A 19,185-nucleotide genomic window follows, 5' to 3' on the forward strand; every position below is an offset into this window, starting at 1 on the left:
AGTCCACTGGCCCAGTGTGTGCAGCAGGACAAGGGCCCCCTCGCCCCCCAGGCCACTGGGCTCCAGCAGAGCAGCAGCGAAGGGAGGAAGCAACGTGGCCACAAGAAGCAGGAGCAACGGGGCTGCACAGCTCCCCAGAAGGTACGCCCACTCCCGCCAGAAGGCATGCCCACCCCCCAGGGCTTTGGGCCTAAGGCGGGCACTGGGCCCATGGTGCAATGAGACCCAGAGTGTCCGCCAGCACCCTATGAATGGCCATGGCAGCCAGCCAGGCCTGCAGGAGCCCAGACAGGCCAAGGAAGGTTGTCCACTGAACACAGCCCAGCGGGAGGGCCACTGCTTCCCGTAATTCTTTCAAAGGCAATCCAGCAAGTTCCCTTGGCCAATACACAAACCCCTGAGCGGTGAGCCCAGACTCTGGCGCCGCTTTCAAATACCCACAGAGAGCCTTTGTCCCCAGCCACTGCCCGTGGGTCTGCCAGCTCAGGGCAGTGCCTGACACCCTGATGACACAGGCTTACCCCTCACAGTGCCACCTCCCACAGTGCTCATTCCTCACAGCGCTCAACCCTCACAGTGCTCACCCCTCACTTACACCATCCCCCCCCCCATGCTCACTCCTCACAATAGCTCCCACACAGGCCTGGTCTCCAAGCGCCCTTCTCCCCAGGACACTGTGTTCCTCAGAAGCCCCCATGGCGTTCCGTCCCACATCCTGTCAGTGCAGGGTGAGCTCCACAGGCCCATGACGTGCGCTAGCCAGGAAGGCAACTGGCCAGGGCTGGGGAGAGCTGGCTGGTGTTCCTGCACCTACCCAAGCTGCTGACCCCAGAGAGGGCCCCAACATGGAATCTGGGATGCCTCCACCACACACAGACCTGCAGTGTCACGCCCCATATCCAGAGGACAGAGCTAATCCATCCTGGCTCTGAGGGACTGACCCAAACGCTATCACCCAGAGCTGGGCACAGCTGCGTGCAGCCGGCCCTGGTTCCCTCCCAGCACCACACACAATCCCCTGGAGCACCTCCAGAAATGCTAGTCAGTACACCCTCCTGAGGAGAGAAGTGGGAGAGGTCCTGAGCACCACACTGGGTGTGGCCTGACATCCCACGCACAAAGATGGAATAATCAGTGTCATGCTCACAGTAGATAACAATCCAGCTACACTCTTATGCCTCGTTATGCCACTCCTTCCTTTTTCTTGCTTATTTTGGGGCCAGACCCGGTGGTGCTCAGGGTCACTCCTGGTGGGCTCGGGGAACTAAACAGGGTGCCGGGGGTCCAATTCACATCAGCCACACACAAGGCCAGTGCCCTCCCCACTGTCCTCTCACTCAGCCCCATTCTGCTACTTTCAAAGTCGTCGGGCCCAGGGACAAAGAGGAGCAGATGGATGAGGCCGAGTGGAGGGGCAGTCCCACAGGGGTCCAGCCATCACCCTGCGTTCCTCCACCATGAACATGGACAGAGAAATGCGTCTCAACAGACAGACAGACAGACCCTTCATGTCTCAGCGCCACTTCCTCCCTGCTCTTTCTCAGAAACTCGGCCTCGAGGCACATCTGTGCCAACTGCTGACCACACACGGGCATTCACTGGGCACCCAGAGCAACCCTGCCCAGCTCAGTGCATGTAGGGGGCGCAGGAAGCCCACTGGAGTGTCTCCCGCAGCGCCCACAGGGCCAGCAAGGAGCTCAGAAGAACTGCACAGAGCAGAGACTGTGAGAGCAGGAACTTTCTCTCCCTGGCGCCTGGAGGATATCGGCAGATATTCGCCGTTACCAAAGGAATGGTCTTACGGAAGGGACACACCTACTTCAAAAGGACACTTTCGAGAACAGAATCTCACTGTATAAGCATCAGAGGCTGATCTGTTTGCTCTTCTCGCATCACTCAAGGAGCAGAGAAGAAAAAGAGGGACAAGTCAGGAACAGCACGAGCATGTCACGTGACTAACAGGATGCAGCTGTTTTTCCCCCAGGAAACGAAGCATGATGCCGGCATCACCAAGGAGTGAAACGTCCTAGCATGGCCACCTCTCGCAGGCCCATGCAGACCCAAGGAGCACCGCACCCAGGGGAAGCACTCACCCTGACATCTGTGGCGTCTCCATGCCTGATGATACTGGCCCACGTGGTCGGCTCACTATTGCTCTCGAAATAATGGAAGACCTTCAAGAGCCGCTCCATGGCCCCAGGGGAGCGTTCTGCACCCGTGCTCAGTGGGACTTTGGTGCCAGAGCTGGGTGTGTGGTTCAGGTTCGGGTCGAGGTAAGCGGCTGCCATCGTTCTCCGAGGTGCTGGGTATCTGTCATACTCTGCGGGAGAAAGGAAGAAGGGATCAGTGCACGGCTCCACCCTGCAGGCAGACCACGCTGGGCTGGACCCCCAGGCACACTTGCCTCTTCATTCAAGAACCCAGAGCTGGGGCCAGGGAGACATTTCCAAGGGAGGCCAAGGGTGGCTACAGGTTCTCTGTGCGCACTGCGTGAGTGCCCTTTTCACAAACGCTGCGCTGACCTGAGATCAGGGTTCCTCCTCCCCTGAGCAGCCCCGGCCCAGCCCACGTGCCCAGTGCAAGCCCAGGGCAGAGCCACCGGTGCCAACACAGCTCCACTCAAATCCTCAGCAACACAGATGATCCCCCAGCACTGCCTGAGCACTGCAGGTGTGGCCCCCAAACCCACCGACCCCACCTCCAAAACCCAGCAACCAAAATCCCTACAGGCACTGCTGACCAATGCAGAATAACCTGAATAAAGGGGGCGGGGCAGGGGACACAAGACACAGCCAGGGTTGCAGTGAGGAGTCCTCTACAGCTCCCCCTGCCCAGACCACCTGCCTGCCTGCCCCCATCCTTGTGTCTCTGCCGGCCCGTGTGTGTGCACAGACGGGCATCTGCAGATTCTTTGCCATCGCCGCCACAAGTATAGTTCTGCTCTTAAGCTTCTTGTGTCTAAATCCCCTGAAAAAACTCTGCTGCTCTTTCTTCCAGACACAAAATCTTCCCTCTGACCTCACCCTGGGCTTCCGGCTCACCTGGTTTCTGCCTGTGGCGGTCCCAGGGCCTAGGAACTTGGGGCAGTGTCAGAACCAGTCATTCCAGTGGCCGGTCCACTCTCCTGTCGAACTAGGCTCACTACGGACAGGGACGGGGCACCCAGGAGAACCAAGATGGCCTGATTCCCTGTCCCTGTGTGGGCACAGAGTGGGGTCAGGAATCAGCCCTGAGTACGGCCTGCCTGCACACACCCATCCCCAAAATCTCCAAACACAAAGATCATTTCAAACAAAAGCTTTTATGAAAAGAATCTAAACATACAAGTATAACTTTTAGCATGCGAGAATCCCCTAGAGTTTGAGAGCAAAGTGTCAGCAAATTAATTTCTTGCATAAAAACCCTAAGCTCTTAAGTACACACAGACATTACTCTCAAAAGCAAGAATGCCAACAAAGCTCCTTTTCAAACTACCTCCCAAAAGCATCTAGGACAAGCAGGTCAGGCCCTGAGCACCTCCCATCCCCCACCGCCCGACCCCAGGCCTCTCCATCTGCAGCACCCAGGGACCCACCCTGCCCAGGGTCTCTCCACCCACAGCCGCACACCACCTCGTGCCAAGTCTGCCTCCCATTTTTAGGAGCCACGTTTGAAGCCTGATTACTCCGTCACACAAGCCCTTCTCCCACTACTGACTGTCTCCACTGTCAGGTGGTGAAGAAACAACACCTTAAACCTCACACACACTTCAGTTTTCTCTCTGGGCTAGTCACTGGGTTTGGATGCCTGATGTGTACTTAAGGTTCTTTTTCCAAAAACAGAACAATGCCTTGTTTCCAGAAATGCAGCAGGAAGTCAGATCTGCTTCGACTGCGCACATGCCACAGTGTGGTCTGTGGAGAGTGAACAGACCTCGGGCAAATCAGTCGATGACTTTTCCCAGCTGTGTCCCCTGCTAGTCCTGGACCAAAGGCCTGAGCGTGTCCCTCACTGCTCCCAAGCACCAACCCACCATCACTCTCACTACAAACTGGTGTATTGTTCTGGTTTTTTTTTTTTGCGGGGGGGGGGGGGCGGTGGGGGATGGGGGGGTGTCACACCGGTGATGCTCAGGGGCTGCTCCTTGCTCTACACTCAGGAGTTACTCCTGGTGTCCTGGTGGTGCTCGGGGAACCATACGGGATGCCAGGGATCAAATCCAGGTCGGCCACAAGCAAGGCAAATGCCCTCCCCACTGTACTATCGCTCTGACCCCCAAACTGGTGTTTTTTTGTTTTGTTTTGTTTTGTTTTGTTTTTCTTTTTGGGTCACACCTGGCGATGCACAGGGGTTACTCCTGGCTCTGCACTCAGGAATTACCCCTGGCCATGCTCAGGGGACCATATGGGATGCTGGGATTTGAACCCGGGTCGGCCGCATGCAAGGCAAACGCCCTACCTGCTGTGCTATCACTCCAGCCCCAAAACTGGTGTTTTTTTAAATCTTACCTAAATTTGTCATTTTAATGGAAACACAAAGAAAAAAAAATTTTTTTTTGGGGGGGGGCAGTGTTTGCTTTTAACAGCAGTAGCTAACAAATGTGAAATCCTGAGGAAAAAAAAAAGCCCACAAGAAAAGAAAATGCAGACTGGCATTCCCTCATGAATACAGACACAGATCTCCTTAAGAAAATACTTAAGGAACCTGGGAAGACAGGAACACAATCCCAATCAGGTGGGACTTCTCTCAGGAACCAAAGGCTACTTAACAGCCAAAAGGTAATTCCTCACATTTCAAAACAAAAACTTAATGATCAAGTCCATAGAAAAAGAGCTTAGCAGGAACCAGGGAGCACTGCAGTAGGGCGCTTGCCTTGCACGTGTCCAACCTGGATTCAATTCCCAGCATCACGGGCACTTCCAGGAGGGAGTCCTGAGTGCAGAGCCAGGAGTAAGTCCTGAGCACCATCAAGTGTGCCACCCCATTAAAAAAGAAAAAATGCCTAACAAAAGATTTACATGCTTTTAGCATAAAATGAAAACCCTAGGGCAGAAGAAATAGTACAGAGATTGATGCACTTGCCTTGTGCATAGCCGACCCAAATTTGATTCCTGGCACAGCATACAGGGTTCCCAGAGAACCGCCAAGCATGATCCCTGAGCACAGAGCCAGGAGTAAGACCAAGCACAGTAGGGTATGGCCCAAAATGAAAAGAAAATCCTCTAAGAAAAGCAGAAATTTATAGCAAAGCCTCAGAATAAGAGAACATACCAACAGAGACGAAACTCAGGCAAACCTTATTTAACACAGACTTCGCCCTCTGCATTCAAGAAGTAAGGGCCTCCATGGATGCACAAAGGCAGAACAAAAAGATAAAAGCCTGAAAGATCATAGAGTGAAAAGGAGATTCTATTTGTAGATTACACAATCACAGATTTACAGGGCATCCTGCTTGCTCAAACAAAACAGCAGAAATAACAAATACATGGGTAATAAGATGCAGGACAGGCTAACACGTCTATGTGTTTCTGCACACTCAGTCACGAAAGGTAAAGTTCAACAGAAATAAAAGACAGGCCAGGGATGCGGCTTAGCAGCATGAGTGCATGAGACCTGCGTTAGAGTTCCAGCATCCGCTGCCCTCCCCACACACGCACTCACTAACACACACTCATACTAGCATCCTCTCACACATTCACTCACACCCCCCAATCACACACATACACATACCCCAGACCAGCACCCTGTGCCAGAGAGCCGGCAGGCCCACGGCAGCCTCAGCACTGTCCACAGCTCGTCCGCACTACTCTATGCACTTAACAGTCTCATCAGAACAGAACCAAAACAACTTAAATCAGCTCCAGAACCCGCTGCCGCTGGCCAGACTCCCATCTACAGTCTGTAAAATTCACTCAATATGTCAACAGCTGACACCCCATTCCCACCAACATCTCAGAGAACAAGAATACAGAAAATAGGCCAAAACCACAGGAACCACGAAAATGTGCCAAAGGTTTGATCGTCTCACCACTCGATGAAAAAAATGAAAAAACAGCACCAAGCCTGTACCTGAGTCCTGACATCTGACTCAGGAGAAACACCAAACACAGCTGAGTATGCAGGGAAGGCCCCGGCAGGCAGAGGCTGAGTCTGTCTCTGGGCACCAGCCCCCATGCCAAGGTCACCCACACGTCAGCACATCCCCACAGGTGCCAAAGCAAGAGTGGAACCCACGTCCATTAAGACTGTTACCCTGAAGATGCCACTGCAGTACAGATCGGAAACAAGTGAGCTGCATGTCCCTGAGAGTAAGACACGGACATCACTTGAATGCAGAGACAAAATAGGTTGTGGGGACTGTTTTAAAGCTAGATCTTCTCTTTATCTGAAAACTGACAGTTAATAAATCAGAAAAAGACAAAATTTACAGTTTCAGCAAATACACTCATTGAGTGTGAAATCAAAGGTATGTGTGTTTGGGGAAGGTTTTGTTTTGTCCTTTTGGGCCACACCTGGTGGTGCTCAGAGATCACTCCTGCAGGGCTCAGGGGACCCTATGTGATGTCAGGAATGAAACCCAGGTTGGCTGCATGCAAGGCAAGCACCTTATCTGCTGTACTATCTCTCCAGTGTCTCGTATCAAAGGTTCGTGATCAGCGATTCTAAAACTACCAACTCAGGGCCAGGAAGACAGCCTGGAAAAGTAGACAGCCAGGAAGACTGCACGGAACTCTGGTCCCATCCCTGACGAGGAGCAGAGATGCAGAGATGGCCCTGCAGGGTCCCTTAAGCCTCAAGGCTTCCCACAGCACCATGGCCGCAAGAGGCCCAGGCCCCGAGCACAGCCCGAGGCCTGAGTCTCTCTCAGCACAGGCCCCCTGATCTGCCATGGTGGCAGCAGCTCTGGGACCCTGGGAGGGAGCAGAGAGGGAGGCAGCAGTGAGGAGAGGAAAGCCGGCCAGTGTGGGGATGAGAAGACAGGGAGCCTGAGGGATCAATGCACACGCCCAGGAAGGGCCCCTCCAGCAAAGCAGGGAGACAAGACAGCCTGGGGGAGCAGATGTCCCCCACCTGCGGGAACAGGGCCTGCACTTCCTGATTTGGCCGTCCCCAGCAGCAGAGTGCCAGCCCTGAGTGGTGGACAGCCACAGACTCTCAGCGCATCAGCGTGGGGCATATGCTCATGGGATCAGCAACTCCCAGGGGGGACCGGGCAGGACACAGGAGCAGAACCATCTGCTGCCAGGGGACTTGCCACAGCCGCTCACAGGGCTGCCGGGAACCAGGGCATGGAGGGACTCCAGTGGCAGAGAAGACAGCGGCGCCCATCGCCAGGCCCAGCAGTTCCACCGTGAGGTCCCTGACGGAGCCAAAAGGTGCAACAGCAAAGCAGCAGTTGGGTTCTGAGACTTACCACAGAGAGAAGGGGGGGCAAAAAAGGCGGGGAGAAGAGGTGCTCGGCTCTGCAAGCTGAACAGAACCCACACAGAGGGGTCACAGGTGGAAGGGCAGCTGGGATGTTGGGGGAGAAGCCTGGAGAGGTCTCAGGGAGAAAGTAGCTGAGGTGCTGAGGAAGGGGCCTGGAGGTGGGGGAGGGAGCTGGGGTGCTGGGAGAGGAGCTTGGAGGGACTGGAGGGGAGGGAGGGAGCTGGGGTGCTGGGGAGCAGCTGGAGGACACAGGGTCCTGCTGACATTCTATCCAGGGAGAAGTCTCCAGGGAGTTTTCAGACAGAAGGTGGATTTATAGTTTGAGTCGGGGCTGGGGCGCACAGGCCCTGGGTTTGAGCCCCAGCATCACATGACCTCCCGAGCACTGTGGGGAAACCACCCCCTCCCTGTACACCCCCGCCTCAAATTAAGGATACTGAAGAATCAGGAGAGTCACAGGGAAGAGTGACGGTGTGACACCAGCCAGGAAGTGGCTTCAGATGAAAAAGCAGAGGGTCCCAGAGCAGAGGGAGCAGGAAAGGGCCATGGCGGACCAGCCAGAGCGTGGTGGGGTCCAGCAGTGAGGAGAGGCGCTGAGGCTGAGCCTGCAGGTCACGCTCAGGCGCTGGGTCTCCTCTGCAGCCGGGCACTGGCATCTGAGGACCCTGGAGACGAGCTGGCCACTGGCCACACTGCTGGGAGGGCTGGCGTAGACACTGCAAGGGACAAAGCCCCCACACCATCTCTGAGCCCCGTCCCCCTCCCTGACTCCCAGAACCGAAAGGAGGGGAGCAGCCGGTGTAGCACAGCCCAGCCCCTGGCTCCCATTCTGTCTGAAAGTGGGCCAGGGTGGGAGGGCGCGCAGCTGATAAAATCAAAAGAGGTTTAGAATGTCTCACTGAAAACACAGATTGGTGTGTTCTGCAGATCTGAGCTTTTCACTTTGCCTTCAACTAAAAATAGTTACTTCTACACTTGAAAATAACCAATTCCACCACTCCTGCATACCAGCCCCCTCACCACAGCAGCACAAGCACCCAGAGCTTGGGAACAACCAGGGTGCCCTATCCTGAGAGGCTGCCCACCCCAACTCTGTCAATGCACTTTTCAGATGCTGTTGGCAAATGGAATAAAATCGCACGGATCAACAAGACATAAAACCACTCCCATCTTGCTTTCCTCTCAAAATTCCAATTCAAAAGTTACTTCAAATCCTTTGGTTGTTGTTTTTTACTGACTCACTGGTGATCTCTAAGAGGTCACTAATGATGGAGCGCCAGGCTCAGAGCAGGCAGACGCTGGCCTTGCATGTGGCCGACTGGGTTCAATCACAGGCACCCACAGGGTTCCCGAGTCCCACCAGCAGTGATCCTGGAGTATACAGAACCAGGAGAGAGCCCCGAGCACTCCGGGGTGCACACACACTTCGACTGAAAACCCCAAATACCAGGCTGTTGGATTCTGGGATCTGGATTAATCGGTGACTTTCCCTCTCTGCCTGGTCACAAAGTTCCCTTACACTGGACAAAGGAAGCCTGAAGCCAAGTCACAGTCCCCTGACAGCACTGGAAACAAAGTGTCAGATGCTTTGTTGCCAGGCTCCTTGCAAGTCTGGGTGGCACTGGCGCCAGGAAAGTTGGGCCTGAGGTCTGTCCCCAGCAGCCAAACCCAGAGGGTCTGAGGCTACCAGGGGCTGCTCCTTGAAAACCCTCTTCTGCAGGGATCAGTATGGCAGAAAGCCAAGACTAAAGACCTGGTCCCTAGGTCACAGGGCTCAAGTCTCATCTTCCTGTTTGTTTTCATTTGGGGGTGACATCTGGAGGTGCTGGAAGCTACTCCTAGTGCAGGCATGGAAATGGCAAGAGGGCGCTCTCTCTCTCTCTCTCTCTCTCTCTCTCTCTCTCTCTCTCTCTCCTTCCCCCACCCCACAGTATGCGGGATGGAAGGGACACTGCAGCATCATCGGGGGTGGGGGCTGACCCTGGGGCTCCATGTGCACAGAACTATACTCCAGTTTCCCTGTCATCCTCCAGGCTAAACTTACTCCTATCTTATTCACACAAGAATTATACAGCACTCGAGCTTCCAGGCCAAATACTATCTTAGTGATCACAATAAAAAAGTGAAATTCTGTATTTGTTTTATAGAAAGAAAAAAAACACCTAACAACAAAGCCAAGGGCTGCCAGTGTGGCAGAACCGAGTATGTGTCTCTCAGTAAGGGCCCTCAGGGCTAGCAGACAATCTCCACAGACCAAGAACGCCGACCTCAAAGCAAGAACACCAGGCTGACTTGTTTTCCGAATCCAATTGAAGCTTAAATCATCTCTTTATCCCTTAAAAATCTCACGGAGATAGGTCAGTGTAAGCCACTGTCTGCATGCAGCGAACCCAGGTTCAATCCCTGGTACAACGGCATTCCCGAGCACAGCTGGGTGTGGCCCAAGGATCAAAACATAATATAAAAATTGCACAAAATGAACCCTGATTACAGTGTGAAGCACAACATAGCACATCATGAAATGCAGCCAGAAAACTGCCAGCTCATGCACAGTGCCATACTACGTCACTAGTGAAAGGACTCCCCAAACCTCAGCTCCGCCTCCAAGGCACCCTGACGGGGGAGTGCTCTGTACCTCTGGCCCAGCACACGGGGAACGGGCTGCATCTGCTCCTCTCCATGGGGCGCCTGCGGGCTCGGTGGCCTCTCGCCCCTCATCGAGTCGGCCTGGCCCAGCGCAGCTCCTGGCCTGCCTGCCTGCCCCCTGTCCGGCTGCGTTTCCGAGCACCCCAGCTTTCCCCGGAGCCCGACACGGGGCCTGCTCAACCTCCTCCCGGCGGCGGATCCAGAAGGTGCGGCAGGAAAAGAGGCCGCAAGTGACCAGGGTCTGTGTTCCTCGAGTCATTCCGAGGGCGAGCCGGGGCGGGCCGGAGGCGGAGAAAGGGGCCAGCGAGGCGCCTTATTAATATGCTAATGTAACCCTGGGGTTCCATTCACGGCAGGCTCCATTCTCACAGAGCAGCGGCAAATCCAGCCTGACCCACATCAGGGCTCAGCGGGCTCCTCAACCTGCCCTGCTCTTCAACCCCTGCTCAGACCTTGGAGCCAAAATCATGACTCTGATGAAAACCTAATCTCGTGCCCAGTGGAGGAGGGGGACGATCAACAGAAAACCAGGTCTGTGAAAATGACATCACAGGAGCCCCACCAGGCAACCACTTTCCCAGTTGCCACTGTCATGGAAAGCTGATGAACTTGTAAAACTACCCAGAAAACAGGCACAGAAGAGACCAGACAGCTCCTCCACGGCGTCAACAAAGGCTGTTCTGGGGAAATTGAAGACACTGAGGCAGGCACCGGGATGCCAGTGACATGCCACAGAGCCTGGTTTTGTCTGTGGACAGACTCCCCAGGCACGCAGAAGCCGACTGCTTGTCTGGCAGAGGAGACTACACCACGTGGGCCTAAGCCACACCGTGTGGTGTCTACACCGTGTGATATGTACATTGTGTGATATGTACACTGTGTAATATCTATGCCACGTGGTGCCTAGACCATGTGGCATCTACACCGTGTTGTGTCTACACTGTGCAGCATCTACACAGTATGAACGCTGTGTGGCACAGTGACTACACACTAACCTCCGGATGCGGAGAGCCCCAAGGGTGCGGGTGTCCCACCTGCTCCAGCCAGCACGCAGCTGCATATGGGTCCCACAACAGTTGGCCGCCCCTCGGTGCCCCCCCAGACTACCACTGAGCCTGGACACACTTGCAGCCACCGCCGCAGCCCCAAGGCAGACAAGCCCAGTACTGGCATCTTGGCAGGTGGGCAAGGGTGATCTAGCACCTGGGCCTCCAAGGGTGCTAGATCACAGGGTGGCATCAAGGGCAGAGTATGGAGAGACTCCATGGACAGCCACCAGCCCAGCAGACCTGTGCCCATCCTCTTGCTGGCACAGCCTGCCTGTGTTCAGGTCAAAGAGATGTCTGGAACCAGGAGAGTGTGTTATCACAGAGACAAGCAATGGCGACATAGGGAAATCAGGGCAAACACAACTCTGAAAGAGCCGAGCCTGGTGCCAGGGAAAGAACAAGGAGCCACAGCAACCCCACAGGCACTGATAAGAGCATCTACTGAGCTTGGCGCCAGAGGCCAGGGTTAAAGATGATCAGGAAGTTCACCATCAGGAAAGTCAGAAAGAAGACGCCCCTAGAATCCGTCCTGGCAGTTGTGCACAGAAAGGCCTGCCTGGACTCATCGAGAACCAGGTGACCGTGTCGCAGTTCCTTAGTCCCACTCTGGCACTGACAGATACACATGCAGCCCACGCTCTCTCAGCCCCAGGAACACTTTCATCAGTAAGCCATATTTCCATAGTCTGACCAGTACCTGCCAAGGCTGGCCCAGGGGGCAGGAACCGGGGCCATGAGGAGGGACCCCCACATGGTGCCCCGCCAGTCAGTGTGAGTTTCCCATGACCTGCCTGAGACATCCCCTGTTCCAGCAGCACCCCCAGCATTCAGCACCCAGCCCCCTCCTCCAGGTGCCCAGGGTCTGAGCTGCCCCCCAAGCCCGGCCACCTTACCAAGAAAGCAGAGTCCTCCCTGACCATCATGGCACTTTAAGGTCGACCTCACACCTACACAGATGCCACAGCTTTGAAAAACAACAGAAAGCAGCAGTGGCTGAAAGAAGGACGCCTGAGGCCGCAACACCAGGAACTGCATGCTGTGCTACAGGCCGGCAGGCAGGTGGAGCAGAGGGCAGGAGGTGCTCAGCGGGCACCAAGGGACACAGGGCCCACCCCCAATCCCGCTGCGCCTGGCCAGGAAGGAGAGGTCTGCAGAGGCAGACCCCTTCCCAGGGTGAGCCAGCAACCCTACATCTCCCGCAGCCAGAGAACAGCTGGGTGGGCGGGCGAGCAGCACAGCACACTCACAAGTCCCTGCAAGGAGCAGGCAAGTAATGCTGCGGGCGGACGGGCAGATATCTGTTCCCTGAAGCCCCACCAGGAGTGATCCCTGAGCACCGCCAGGTGCAGCCAACACCACTAATAGTAATTCCAAAGAAGGAGCCCAGAAAGCACAAAGGGGTTAGGCACCTGCCATCCAGACTCAATCCCTGGCCCCCAGACAGTCCCCTGAGTCCCATGAGGGTTGATCCCAAGCACACAGCCATGAGTCAGCCCTGAGCACTGGTGTGGCCCCAAACAATTCCTAGGAAGATCCTCCTTCAGGGAAAAGTGTCTTGTACTGAGACAAGCGTCACCATGTCCACTGTCTCTGGGCTGGTCTTCCAGGCAGCTCAGCAGCTAAGGAGAGTGCTCATTCAAGAACAAATATCGAAAACAAAATAAACAGCGAATGATGGACAACGCTCCAACACAGGAATCACGATGAACTATGGAGATCCAACTTAACTTGCACATTGAAAAATAAGAACTATTTTACTTCCAGTAAACTGCAGTGAGAGGGGGAAAGGAACTGCATGTATTTAAATTCTCTTTTCTGGAACCATCATCAGACTCACTCCCCGGAAATCAGATCTCCAGCCACACGCTCGTCCCACACCTGACTTGCTGAGAACAGCCACGACCGGGTCAGGTGCCATGAAACGCACGTCAACCAGCCCCGAGTGTGTGCTTACTTTCTGCTCCAATGGCACCGAAAGTGGGAATAGAACCACGTAAGGCCCTGGCAGTGTGGGCCCCGGTTAACCCCAGGCGCCACATGGTTCCAAGCACCTCCAGGAGTGGCCCTGAGAGCGGACACACAGGCACCAGTCACAGATGCTTCGTGCATCTCCCTCACAGCACCTAGAATATGAGCATGTAGAATTGCCTGTTGTATTACTTACAAGATTTCTATGAAAATCAACTATTACCTTTATACAACAGAAATGTGAATTTATCTAACAAGAAAAAGCCAAAAAGCAACAGCACTGCCCCAAACGCCTCGGAACATGCACGGCTCTTTAGGAATGCCTCCCGGGCACCAGTGGCCCCCACTGCTGACTCTCCCCTTTCTCTGTGGTGAGCACCCACCCGCTGAGGGAAATGACATGCCCTCCCCTCATGCCTGCTCTCTCCCCTCATGCCCGGCAAGTCTCAGTTGCTGTGATGGAGCAGACACACCCGCCTCTTTAAGCAACCTGCACAGCAAGACACACAGAAACTGGGGCTGGAGCAATAGCACAGCGGGTAGGGTGTTTGCCTTGCACGCGGCTGACCCAGTTCGATTCCCAGCATCCCATATGGTCCCCTGAGCACTGCCAGGAGTAATTCCTGACTGCAGACCCAGGAGTAACCCCTGTGCATTGCCGGGTGTGACACAAAAGGAAAAAAAAAAAAAAACAGACACAGAAACTGAGGCAAGGGCCTCATCTGCTGACACCGAGCCTGATGTGGGGAGTGGAAGGCTCCGAGTCCACCAGCACAGGAAGGCGCACTCACTCAGTGCTGCTCTCTGGGCAAGGTCTGAAGGCGGCGCTGCGCCAGCACGCACCCTCACTCCTCTCCGGACGCAGCACGGAGAAGCGGCTCGTGGCGGGGATCCGAGCAGCCCTGCTCCAGGCCACGCGCCGCCGTCTGCTGCCTGACAAACATCCTGCCCTTTGGACCAGACGGCTCGGCCTGGAGCCAGACAGTGTTTCTATCAATGTTTAAAGGCCATTTATGGATTCACCAATTCAAAATTTTTCTTTCAAGGAAATAGAACAGAAACTATGACAATGAAACTAAGTGTGCGCTCGACCCAAGTACCCCAGGTACCTTGCAGCAGCCGGGACGCTGCTCAGGCAGTCCACCCTGGGGCCGGGGTCCAGCGTCCACTCAGGTAGGAGGCCTGAACACGACCCGGCACACAAGAGCCAGATCTTCGCAGGCTAAGTGCCCAGCGCTTGTGGGGTCATGGGATTACAAGTATCCTTCAGTCCCTCACTCAGGTCTGCCCTGACCCATGGCACACACGGACTGGGACAAAGACCACACAAAGGTACAAGCGCTTGCCCAGCAGGTGGCAATGGCTGGGAGGTGCCTGAGAACCATGGGGCATGGCCCCCAAACACAGTCTCCAAATGCCACTGCCCTTGCAGCTCCCACCAGCAGCTAGGATCTACACAATCTACATGTCCACAGCGCGTTGTTCAGTGACAGGCCACGTTCTAGGAAGTTATTCTGACTGATACAATTTTAATTTCACAAATTAATACAGGTATTTAAGACTAAAATTCATGGCGACCCGGAGCAGAGTCAAAACACTCTTTCTGTTCTACTCTGTGCCTCTGCAGATGGGCAACAAGGCACGCTGTGACCGTTTGGGACCTTTCACTTCTCACAGAGCCTTAGCTCAGTGCTTGCTGGCGTGTGAGGTGCTGGTTCTCCATGACGGCACAAAGGGCCACAAGCAAGCATGGACTGACCATCCTGCAACTCCACCAGCACAAGTTCTGGGAAGACCCTTACTCAAGACAAACCGAGCCACACAGGGCAACATGACCTGTGCAGTGCCGCGGCCACAAGACAGAGCCAAACAGCATGACTGAAGGTACAGGGCTAAGTTCGTACCTTAGTACATCAATGTCAGAGAGAGCATTTTTTGTCTTTTGTTTTCAGATGATTTTTTTCTGGGGGGGAGGCGGGTAGTTTGGTTTTAGTCCTTGGACCATATGGTGCTCTGGGGTTACTCTCCACTCTGTGCTCGGAAGTGACCTCAGGCAGAGCCCAGCAGACCACAGATGGTATTGGGAATTCCAACCAGGGTCAAAGTGGTGGCAGCCACTTTCAAGGAAAATATCTCATGGCCTGTGATCTCTCAACCCCCTGAAAGCACTGCAGATTTACTTCAGATGTTGGCAAAATTATTTTCTTAAGAATGAGAGCTTATGGGGCTGGAGCGATAGTGCAGAGGGTAGGGCGTTTGCCTTGCATGCGACCGACCCGGGTTCAATTCCCAGCATCCCACATGGTCCCCTGAGCACCGCCAGGAGTGATTCCTGAGTGCAAAGCCAGGAGTAACCCCTGAGCATCGCCGGGTGTGACCCAAAAAGAAAAAAAAAAAATGAGAGCTTAGACAATGTGGGGAAGAATCCCGAAACCATTTTCTAAGCATTTCTGATTTGCACTAATTACATGCCACCTATGCTACATGACGTTGTCAAAGAGAAACACTAAGTAAAGGGGGCTGCAGAGAGAACTCAGTGCAGAAGGCAGATGCCCTGCACACGGCCAGCCTGGGTTCCAACCTCGGAGCCCCACCAGGAGTGGCCCCACAACCAAAACAGCAAACAAACAAAAACTATCATGAGTAGACAGAAGGCTCTCAACTATTTCCTGGTCATCCACATACTCCACTCACCGCAGCCCTGCTAATTTCAGCGGGTACACACAGGCCCCCCGCACCCCTTCTGCCACAGCACGGGCAGGCAGCAGGGAGTCCACGGGAGCACTGCCGGTCCAGGGGTCCACGGAGCCCCGAGTGAGCACAGCAAGGTGGGGGCTTGAGAGCTCCTGAGTTCTGGCTGATGCCCAGCAGCACGGCGGCCCCTCCCATGCCAAGGGGCCACTGACAGAGGGAGCACGAGGTCTAGCATGGCGTAGGGGACAGGCGTCTCAACCCCCAAAGCCTGGGTCACTGCGCTTCTCTCCTGGACATCACACACACACCACCCACTGCCCACAGCTGACCCCGGTCCCCAACCCGGACAGGACTCCTGGAATAAAAACCGCTTCGAGTCCAAGTTTCTGCCTGCCGGACCCGTCGCTGGGTCCGAGAGCAACTGCCCAGATGAAATCACTGGCCTGACAGTGAGAACAGGCAGTATGAGGCCCCGGGAGCACAGACTCAGCAGGCTCCGGAGAGTAACAGGGAGATGGTGACTCGAACCCAAGAAAACAGGAGAAAGAGGCTTACCATGAAGGACAGGAGGGCCAGCACGAATAGTCACAGGAACAGTCACTCAGCTGGGCACAGGAGTTGGGCAAAGTGTGCTGGGATCCTGCCAGGAAGAAGGGAGAGGGGCAGCTGCTCACACCCAGGGGACGCCTGACACGGGTCACAGAAGCATGACCTTATACAGCAGGATGACGGGAGCAGGAGGGCAGCGCCAGCTCCCCGGGCCCTCCAGGAGAGGGCAGCAGAGGACCAGCCAGGGAAGGGGAGTAGCTGGGCTGAGCTTGGCCCCGGCACACAGCCAGCTGCTCCCACGGTGGGCACGTGTCCGGCATCCAGTGCCCACAGCAGCCTGAAGTCCACGGTGACTCCCGCCTCCTGCACAGCTGCAGGCAACATGGGTCCACACCTCCCTAACCCTGCAGACCACCCCCCCACGCCTGCATTCTTCCCTCGGTCACCATGCTGCTGACCCTCTGCTGACCGCAGCCCCAGTGAGAGATGGTAACACGGGACAAGTCCCTCCTCCCACATCCTTTCATGGCCCCTCTATGAATACTCAGAGGGAGAACAGGGGACCAGGCTTTGGGGTCCCCTCCACCCACTCCCCGTCAGTGACCCACAGTCGCCCAGCTTTCTCTCCTGGGAGTCTGGTAGCTCAAAGCCCAGAGTGCAACCACTGATCTCCTGGCTGTGACCATCCCCCAAGAAACCCTCAGGCCAAGCCTCCTGATGCTCCGAGCGGCTACTCACGGCTCCTCCACCAGCCCCATCTGCCCCTCACACTCACTCAAACATACACACACACATTCTCACACAGAACCACACACACAAACACTGACACACATTCTCATAGAGAAATATACACATTCTCACACACACACATTTCACACTGACAGTCACATACATACACACATTCTCACACTCACACTGACACATTCTCACACACACATACACACTCATACACTGACATTCTCACAGAGAAACACACGCACATTCTCACACATATTCTCACACACTGACACACATTTTCACACACTCACACACACAAAACACTCACTCTCAGACTCTCACTCACATATACACACACACACAAACATTTACACACTCTCCCAATACCGCAGCATCCTACCACTCAGTCCCACAGCTCCACACAGGGTCTTCTTGCGTCTATGGGATGGAGCTCCCCCACTGCCTGACCACTGCTCCTGGCCCATCACCTGCTCTGCTCTTACCACCCGCCACTCGCCCCTGACCACCTGGCCTCCTTCCCACTCTTCTTGGCAATGACCACCCCTCCTGAGGACAGAGCTCTTGGCCAGGGAACCTTCCTCTGACACAGAGTAATAAACATTACATACAGGGCAGGAGCAACAGCACAACTGGAAAGCCACTTGCCTTGGACGCAATGGCCCGAGTTCAATCCCCAGTTCAATCCCCGGCATCCTGTATGGTCCCCTGAGCCCACTGGAGTGATCCCTGAGCACAGGGCCAGGGTAAGCCCTGAGCACCTCTGGATGTGGCGCCAAAACAAAAAAAAAAAAAAAAAGAAGTTCCATACATAGAATAAGAAATTGGACTTGGGCGAGACAGCATGAGAGAGCATCTTCCTGGCAGGTTTAGGCCGAGTTCAAGCCCCAGCACAGCACCCACACATGCGTGAGCACCACAACTCCTAGACCCATGACCAAGAAGAGCGTGAGGAGCAGCCATGGCACATGGAAGGGGCCATGGACTGACTGTGAGGTGCAGTGGGCCAGGTAGATGCAATGTGTGCAGGAGGCTCAGGGCCAGGCCGGGAGCGGAACCAGGAGCAACAACCCCTGGGCACAGCACGGGGAGGAGCCCTCGAGCACCGCCCAAAAACAACAGCCACCAATGATCCAAGCAGGAAACAGAAACAGAAGCGCTTCTGAGTGCTGCTCCCGGCCATACACTACGGGTCACAGGGTGAGGCTCTGCTCCACCCCGAGGCACTGCCGTTCACACTGCCAGGGTGGCAGTTATTAAAAGACTAGTCATTGGGGCTGGAGAGATAGCACAGCGGGTAGGGCGTTTGCCTTGCACGCGGCCGACCCGGGTTCAAATCCCAGCATCCCATATGGTCCCCTGAGCACGGCCAGGGGTAATTCCTAAGTGCAGAGCCAGGAGTAACCCTGTGCATCGCCAGGTGTGACCCAAAAAAAAAAAAAAAAAGCAAAAAAAAAAAAAAAAAAGACTAGTCAGGCAAAGATTAGAGGTAACAGAAGCATCTAAGCTCATGGAAGAAAACAGGGGCCCACGCAGACATAACTCCCAGTCAGAGGTCAGCTAGGGCCTTCACACGCTCCTTTGTGAAACGAAGCCCCACGCTTAAAGAGCACTAGGCAAAGGCCCTATCAAAATATAATCAGACACATGAAACACAACAGATGAGGCACCCAGAGGACCTGAGCTAACGGAAGTCTGCAGGGTGGGGCAGTGGTGAAAGAAGATTCCAGAAAATGACGTGCATGGGAGGAGAGATCTGGCTGCAGCAGTGTGGTCCCATGGGAGGGGGTGCAGAAGGCTCTGTCTGCCCAGAGCAAAAGTGTGGGACCATCCTTTTCAAGTCTGAACCTGGGTCCGAAGAGAGATTCAAAGGGCTGAAACACAGACTCTGCCTGCAAGAGCCCCGAGTTTAATCCTCAGCACCGCCTGCTGTAGCCAGAAAACACAGTCAAGTGATGGGCCTCTGGGCAGAAGAATGAGTCGGGATAGAGAAGAAAGGCTGGAGACAGAGAACAGGGAAGCAGAGAAGGCCCCACGGCCTGCCAGGAAGACTCCTGAGCACAGAGCCAGGAGCAAGCCCCAAGCAGTAAGATGTTATTTCTCGTTAACAAAAAAAAAATTTTTTTTTTTAAAGACA

The 19,185-nt window shown here is 54.8% G+C and overlaps 1 protein-coding gene across 26 annotated transcripts in view; it reads right to left on the reverse strand.

Moving 5' to 3' along the window:
- PTK2 (protein tyrosine kinase 2) overlaps positions 1-19,185 on the reverse strand; it is a 112,971-nt gene that overhangs the window by 76,335 nt on the left and 17,451 nt on the right. For 12 of the 26 annotated variants that reach the window (XM_055128314.1, XM_055128315.1, XM_055128311.1 and 9 more), the window contains exons 1-2: positions 10,043-10,057; positions 2,094-2,320 (exon numbers count right to left, since the gene is read on the reverse strand). In XM_055128314.1, the coding sequence (XP_054984289.1) occupies positions 2,094-2,288 (195 nt within the window). In that variant the 5' untranslated portion in view covers positions 2,289-2,320; positions 10,043-10,057. Of the gene's footprint in view, positions 1-2,093; positions 2,321-10,042; positions 10,150-16,319; positions 16,405-19,185 lie in introns of those variants that run through there. The other 14 variants (XM_055128309.1, XM_055128297.1, XM_055128291.1 and 11 more) reach the window with 5 other exon arrangements.

This window comes from Sorex araneus, chromosome 2 (genome assembly GCF_027595985.1).
Source record: "Sorex araneus isolate mSorAra2 chromosome 2, mSorAra2.pri, whole genome shotgun sequence".
Taxonomy (NCBI): Eukaryota; Metazoa; Chordata; class Mammalia; order Eulipotyphla; family Soricidae; genus Sorex; species Sorex araneus.